Below are 6777 nucleotides of genomic sequence, written 5' to 3'. Positions count from 1 at the left end.
TGGTTGGGGCTTCTTACACATGGCAGCACTTGCTTTGGGCAAACAGTATTTAACAGTTGGCCCGAGGGGCAACTCTTCCTGGCAGAACAAGCTCGAACCACCGGGTGAGTGCTCCTCCTAGGCCCACCGTGGACTGCTGCCCCACCCGGGGCTGCACCTCCTGGCCCAGGGACTCGGGTCCAGGAAGGCTGCCCTGGATCTCCTCACCCAGAGCTGGGGCAATGCCATCTCCAGGGCCCACGCTCAGCAGGCCCCTCTTCCTCCCGAGTGTGGTGCCCGTCCCTCCTGGAGCTTGGGCCCTGTGGGCCCTGGCCACGGGGCGGTGGGCTGCTGGGCCAGGCACCAGGAAGACCCAGCACTGGGGGGGCGTAAGTGGGGAGGGAGGTGTCCCCCCAGGAGGCAGGGGCCCCTCCGTGAGCATGGGCATGTCGCTCTGCGCCTATGAGTCGTAGCTGGACACGAGACCTGCTGCTTCCCCGTGCCTTGGAGAGCTGCCCCCTCTCAGGTCCTTGCGTCTCTGACCCACAGGAGCACACCTCTACCAGTACAAGGGCTGGACCTCCAGAGGACGCAGGTCTACCTTGGCCTTCAGAGCCAGGAGCTGCTGTCAGGCTGGGTTCCGCAGGGCTCCGGCTGGGACCCTTCCTCCTAACTCAGAGCAAACTTCATGACCGCAAGGAAGCCGCCACAGGGCAGCCATGCTCGCGAGGGCCGTGGTCCAGGTTTCCTGAGAACTGTTCTAAGGTCACGTGCTTCCAAGGTTTCTCTTAATTCTTTTATTTGGCAAACATCTCTTCTCATCACCGCCATTGCGGATACCACTTTTTTGGACCTCTGTGAAACTACGTACATTCACATTCACGCGCACTGGGCCCTGGGCAGGGCCCCTGGACGCAGCAGGGGCCGGCCACTGCGTATTGCACTTGTCCTGGGTGCTTTTCACAGCGATGCACAGCAGTGAGGTTGGGAGCCGGGTCTGTCCTCCACTCAGTGTGGCGGGGCCTGGACGTCCCTCCTTTCCTCCTTGGGTGGCAGAGTGGCGGGTGGGCGAGGGCCAGCGTGGGCAGGATGCCCAGTGATGGTGGAACTCAGGGTTATGTACATCTGAGTCGGGTGGTGAGGGCGGGTGCTTTTTTTGTGGACTTTTTCTTCTGTTTTCTGCAAAAGTTTTGGAAGAAAGAGTAGCTGCAGGGAGACTCTGGGTGGGTGGTGTTGGGGCTACCAGGGAGGTGGGCGGGCGCAGAGCAGAGGTAGAGGAAAACCAGAGCGGGTTCTCAGGAGCTTCGAAAAGCAGTCAATACTCAACCCAAAAGATTGTCACGGTGTTGTTTCAGGATTTTTCTCTTTCTGGGAAGAACACCCTAGCACTTTCTGTTCACAGTGGGAAATGCAATGTGACACATCACAAAGGTGTGGGGACAGAGCAGGTGTCCTTCCCGCACCTGGGGATGCAGCGCAGGCTGGCGCACACAGGTCACGGGGCTCAGGGACAGGGGCCTGCCCAGAGCCTCCTGCCTTCACTCAGTGCGACCATCAGCTAAGAAGACAGCAGAGCGCGCCAAACCCCAGTATCCCGACACCCCAGACAAAACCAGAACTGAAATAAGAGACCAGCATCCAAACAAACCCGAGGTGGGGGACTGCGAAAAGAGCACTTTGGCAGTGACAGAAACGCCCGGGCCGGGCTTCTCCTGTTTTTGGGTTTCCTTTGCGGAGGTGTGTGCGGTATCCTTGGCTGGCTAGCTGGCAAGGTAGTTTACGGGTATGCTTCCTTGGCCTTTATAAAAGACTTTTTGGATTGTTACTTAAAGCCAAAGAATTTGACATGAAAGGAAGAAAAAAACCTGAAACCAGAAACACTCCCCGGGAGGACGCTGTGCTCCACAGTTCCTGTGCACCTGCTGGCCGCCGGGAGGCCGGTGCAGTGAGTCCAGGTCTCCGGCTACGAAAATCACAGTTTTATTCCCTTTTTAACAAGAGGGGGGTCCCCACAGCCTTCCTTGTCTGTGTCTGAGTAGCTCTTTTGCCAACGAAACCCCCCCAAATTCTTCACTGAAAACATAAGCCCCAGCGAGACTTTTCAGCATGGAGAGTGTCGGAGCGCAAGACAGAGCCCCGCAGGGCCGCTCGCCGCAGGGCTGCTCCCCGCACGGGGCTGCTGCTGGGTCGGTGGGCCGGCGGAGGCTTCTGGAGATGCTGAGAAGATGGGACAGTCGGCGGTCGTGGCGGGACCCCCGAGCTGCGGAGGCCGTGACGCTGTGGGTTTTTCGGTTCTGTTTTCTTTTGGAGAGAAGCAGTAGCAGCAGTGACTCCAGCTGGCCACTCCGAGGGGCCAGGTGGGCGGTGGGCACAGCGTCCATGTGCTGGGCATCTGGGCCTGCCTGGGAGGGGTCAGCGGGGCACGGCAGCGTCCAGTGGGCCAGGGGGGCCGGGGGAGCCGGGGCGGGAGGGCCCGGCAGAGCCGGCCTCGCTGGGGCTGGCGGTGGTGCTGGGCTGCGCAGGCAGCGAGTCGGCCACGGTGGCTGCGGGCCCCTGCAGGCCCTGGCCGCACACGTGGTGGTGCTTCTCCCAGTCCTTGTGCTGGCAGAAAGACCCGCAGTAGCGTGCGGCGTTGCAGCCGCTGCACGTCTCACTGGCCTTGCGCCCGCAGTTCCAGCAGCTCTGGGTGGGAGGGCAGAGGGCACTGTCAGTGTGGCCGACCCCCCTGCCAAGCACCTGCCCAGGTGCCGCCACCCCTGGCCACGGTCTCCTGGAGAGAAGGTGTGCAGCAGAGCAGTGGCCAGCGAGGGTGGGGCAGGGCGGGAGTGGTCCTTCCTAACGGTGTCGCTCTGGGCCTGCTGTGGGGCAGGGCAGGGACCTGCCCAGAGGCTGAAGCCCACCTTGCTGTTCAGCCTCCAAAGCCTCTAGGGCCACACCGCTGCCTGCTGTCCCTGGCTCATGTGGCGCCAGCCACTGGGCTTCCCCCAGATGGCTGCAAGACCCCATGGCTCCCTCCCTTCCTACAGGTCTCTGCTGGGCTCGCCAGCTGAGAGAGGAGCCCCTGAAAGGGGCGTGGTTCTGCCCCCTGCCACCTCTGCAAGGGCTTTGTCCTGTGCCCTCACCTGCTTCTGCACCACAGAGCGTCTGTAGAAGGAGCTGGTGGGACCCTGTCCCCTCTGACCCCCAGGGCCAGCCCAGCACAGGAAGGTTCAGAGGCCTGTCTCTTTCCAAAGGGTATCCCAGGGCCTCCCTGGGGAGGTCTGGCCCTCTCCCTGATGTTTCTGCTGACCAAGTTCTTGGGCAAGGAGGAAATGGGCTGCAGACAGTACCCTGCCCAGCACAGGGATGTCCAGGTGCCCAGCACACTCCTGGCCTCCTGCTCACATAGCCCGGGGTGCCCGCAGGTCTCCTGAACCTTCTGCTTCCTCAGGTCAGAGAAGAAGCTGGGTTTTGGTGTCGGCAACCTGGGGTCAGATAAAGGCCCCACATGCGCCAGGGCCTTGGTCAGCCACCTACGCTTTGGACTCAGTTTCAGTGTCTGCATAATGGGGAAGGCGCAGGGCACCTCACCTGGTGTGTGGGCGGCAGGCACCCATGATGGCCACGATGGCCACGGAGTGGGGACCCGGGTCACAAAGTTGTTGGGTTCCTGCCCACGTTTGGTCCACCCCAATCTCACCCCCAGACTGCAGTGGACCTGGAGGCAGGGGAGGGGAGCAGGAGTGGCCAGGGCCCTACCTCGCTGGAGTCCTCCTGCTGGTTGACGACGGTCAGGGCGTCCTCAGAAGCCTGGCGCTTGGCCTCCGCCAGGGCCCGCTCCATCTTGGCGCGCTCTGTAGAGATGAGCTCGTGGGCTTTGCGCTCCGCGTCAGACACGGCCTTCTGCAGCTCCGACATCGCCTGCCGCTTCACCTCGTTCACAGCCTCTTCTGCAAGACACAGAGGCCAGGCTGGTTGTCACGAGGGTCTCCAGGCCTCCCCCCCACAACTGAGGCAAGGGCCACGTGCAGTTGTGTGCGCAAGTGTGTGCCTCGTGCACGCACACGGGCACAGGCGTGTGACCTCACATGGGTGCAGGTGTGCATCTTGGACGAGCGTGTATGGGCCAGCACCGCAGGGCCCCGAGCTCTGGCTGCCACTCCGCACTGCAGTGGTCTACTGCTGGTGTGCGAGGCCAGGCCTGTCCCCTCCCCGCCACGTCAGCAGGAACCCACACCCACTGCCCGGCCCTACGGCAGAGCTGAGCGCAGGGTTGAGGCCGAGGGCCCAGTTCCCGAGTCCACTGATGACCTGTGCCATTCGGCTTTGCAGTGACACCCCGGCCCACCCTGAGCCCCTGCTGAACGACCCCAGGGTCTGAGGCCTGCCCAGGTTTACCTGAGGCCTGCTGTCCTTAAGGTGTGATGTGAGGGAGGCTGCTGAGCACCCCCTGGGGATCAGGGTGGGATTAAGCAGGGCCCCCACCTCAGGGGGCAATGCACCTGTAAACCTCCCACCTGAGCCTCTGCATGGGGGGTGGCTGAGCTGCTGGCAGGCCCCAGAGACACGGATCTGAGCGACAACAGGTCCCCGTCACCACACAGCTCCACGTGCACACCAGCAAGAGGCTCACAAGGCCCTGCCGGGCGCACAGATGAGGTGAGGGGGCCAGGCCAGGCCAACGGAGGGCCCCAGCCTCCTGCCGGGGGGGCGTGTCCGACTCACCTCCAACTCCAGGCTGAGACCCTCCACCCTCTTTTCTTCCAAGACTCTGAGGGTCCCCGCTCCCTGAGGTTTCACACTGAATCCACCCAACCCTGACTGTTCCCATCTCCTCTGAACCACTGCTGCCCTCCCACCCTCAGATCCTGTGGGTCTGACCCCCATCGTGCCAGTGGATGTTCCACAGCCTCCCCTGCTCAACATGACACCCAGCAGGCTGCGGGGCCCCTAGCTCTAAGCGCCGAACTGCCCAGTGTGAGCAGGGTGTGAAAAAGGCCTGAGCTTTGCCAGGAGAAGCCCAGCTGAGACCCTAGGTGCCCATGGGCACTCCTCATGCCGGGCCTGGGAGAGGCTCCGCAGCTGTCCCCGGGCCTGTCCTGCATCTGTACTCACCAGCTCTCCTCCAGATCTCCTCTGGCATGTAGCCAGAGAGGGCCCGAGGCATAAATTCCCGGTGGACATCTGAAAGAGACGATGAGGCCTGAGGTCAGCTCCCCCCTCACACTGCCCAGGCCCCAGGAAGTGCTTTCCCTAGGGGAGGGGTCCCCAGGTGCCCAAGGGTGGAAACCCTGCACTGGGGTGAGGTGGGGCAGGAAGGGGATGCTCTGCAGCCGATGGACCCTGGATTCAGGATGGGAGCTGGGCACATCCTGGGCCTCTCTTGGTTTGCATTCCTCACTGAGAAGAGTTCCCCCGGCGTGTCCCAGTTTCCCCACAGAATGGGTGGCCTCTGTGTAAAGCGGAGAGGGTACCTCCTTTCCAGGGAAATGGTTTCCTGTGGCCTATCTCCCACACCAGCGCCCGGCCCTCCTCAGCGCACCTAGCTGAGACCCCTCGGGGCTGGCGGAGCTGTTGAGGGTGCGGGTGGCAGCGGGCAGGGGGCCCTTCTTCACATCCTCCGTGTCGCTGAAGCGCCGGATCCAGTGTTTAAGCTCCTCCCGGTCGGCCTCCTGACACCTGCGCAGCACTGTGAGTGACCGCCGTGTCTTCTCCACCATGTCCATGATGCAGTTCAGGAGCTGGGTGGACAGGGCGGGCTTCAGCACCCTGGAGGCCTGGGCCCGGCCAGACATGTCCTTCCCTACACAGTCGGATGGTGTGGAAGCCCATCTCCATAGGGCAGAGTGGCTGGCAGGGCGAGCTGGTGCGCTGGCCCCAGGCTGGGGGTCCTCGGTACCCATGGGCATCCGACTGGCATGGAGGGTGGGAACTTGGCCTCTCCTCTTTGACCCTCCAAGGGCGCTGGCCTTGGGACTGCCTTTCCTTCTCAGGAGGGTCGCAGGCAAGGCAAGGGCAGAGCAGCTTCTCTGGGGTGCAGCCACAGGGCCCATGGGCGATCTGAGGAGCAGAACGTGGCCCACCCACCCTGAACCCCTGAGCCACTTCCACCAAGGAGAGGCCCCCAAGTACGTTCCCCAAACGTTCTGCAAGACTCTGGCTGCACCCTGGAGAGCCGGCAAGCAGGAAGCGCAGGGGACGAAGACTCCCTGCCCCAAGGGCTCTGGGTCCTTTTCTCTGTGCCTTCAGCAGTGCCTGGACGGCTGGAGTCGGACAAGGGCTCACATAAAGGTGGTCAGAAGGACCAGGTGGGTCCCAGAGGAGCCCACGCTCAGCGCAGATGCCCCCAACAGGCCCCACAGCCAGGCAGGGACCGCGCGGGGCACTCACGTTGTTGAGGTGCTTCCACTCCTCGGCCCACTCGCGCTCAGTGAGCCTGTGGTCAATCACTTCTTCCTGCCGCGACCCCGTTGCCCCTGCGGAAGGGAGATGCAGGCTCAGGCCCTGCCTACGCCCTGTAACCCCACCCAAGCCCCGCCCCACTCAGACCACACCCTTCATCGGGCCCCGCCCTCCATTCCACGCACCTACTAAGCCCCGCCCCACTACCAGGCCACGCCCCACTTCCAGTCCCACCCATTCTCCCCCAACACGGGTTGTGCCCTAGTGGAATGGAGAGCCCTGGACGCTGAACCTTTGCCCGCTGCCCCAGACTGATGAGGAAACAGCTCAGCACTTGGGAGGAAGAGAAGAGCTGTTCCCATCCCTGCCCTAGCTATGTCCACCCCTTCTCTGCCTCCTGGGGCCCACAGCTTCTCC

At 63.0% G+C, this 6777-nt stretch overlaps 1 protein-coding gene across 8 annotated transcripts in view; it reads right to left on the bottom strand.

Annotated features, from left to right (window-relative positions):
* Positions 1-348: 348 nt before the first annotated feature.
* The window catches only part of Cbfa2t3 (CBFA2/RUNX1 partner transcriptional co-repressor 3), a 70586-nt gene continuing 64157 nt past the window's right edge, over positions 349-6777 (bottom strand). For 5 of the 8 annotated variants that reach the window (XM_047529155.1, XM_047529158.1, XM_047529161.1 and 2 more), the window contains 5 exons: positions 6349-6434; positions 5501-5699; positions 5074-5142; positions 3718-3908; positions 351-2661 (listed from right to left, as the gene is read on the bottom strand). In XM_047529155.1, coding sequence (XP_047385111.1) covers positions 2392-2661; positions 3718-3908; positions 5074-5142; positions 5501-5699; positions 6349-6434 — 815 coding nt within the window. In that variant the 3' untranslated portion in view covers positions 351-2391. Of the gene's footprint in view, positions 2662-3717; positions 3909-5073; positions 5143-5500; positions 5700-6348; positions 6435-6777 lie in introns of all 8 variants that reach the window. The other 3 variants (XM_047529157.1, XM_047529160.1, XM_047529156.1) reach the window with 2 other exon arrangements.

This window comes from Sciurus carolinensis, chromosome 16 (assembly GCF_902686445.1).
Source record: "Sciurus carolinensis chromosome 16, mSciCar1.2, whole genome shotgun sequence".
NCBI lineage: Eukaryota > Metazoa > Chordata > Mammalia > Rodentia > Sciuridae > Sciurus > Sciurus carolinensis.
The sequence above is the reverse complement of the archived record's forward strand: the minus strand, read 5'-3'. Positions and strand labels throughout refer to the sequence as shown.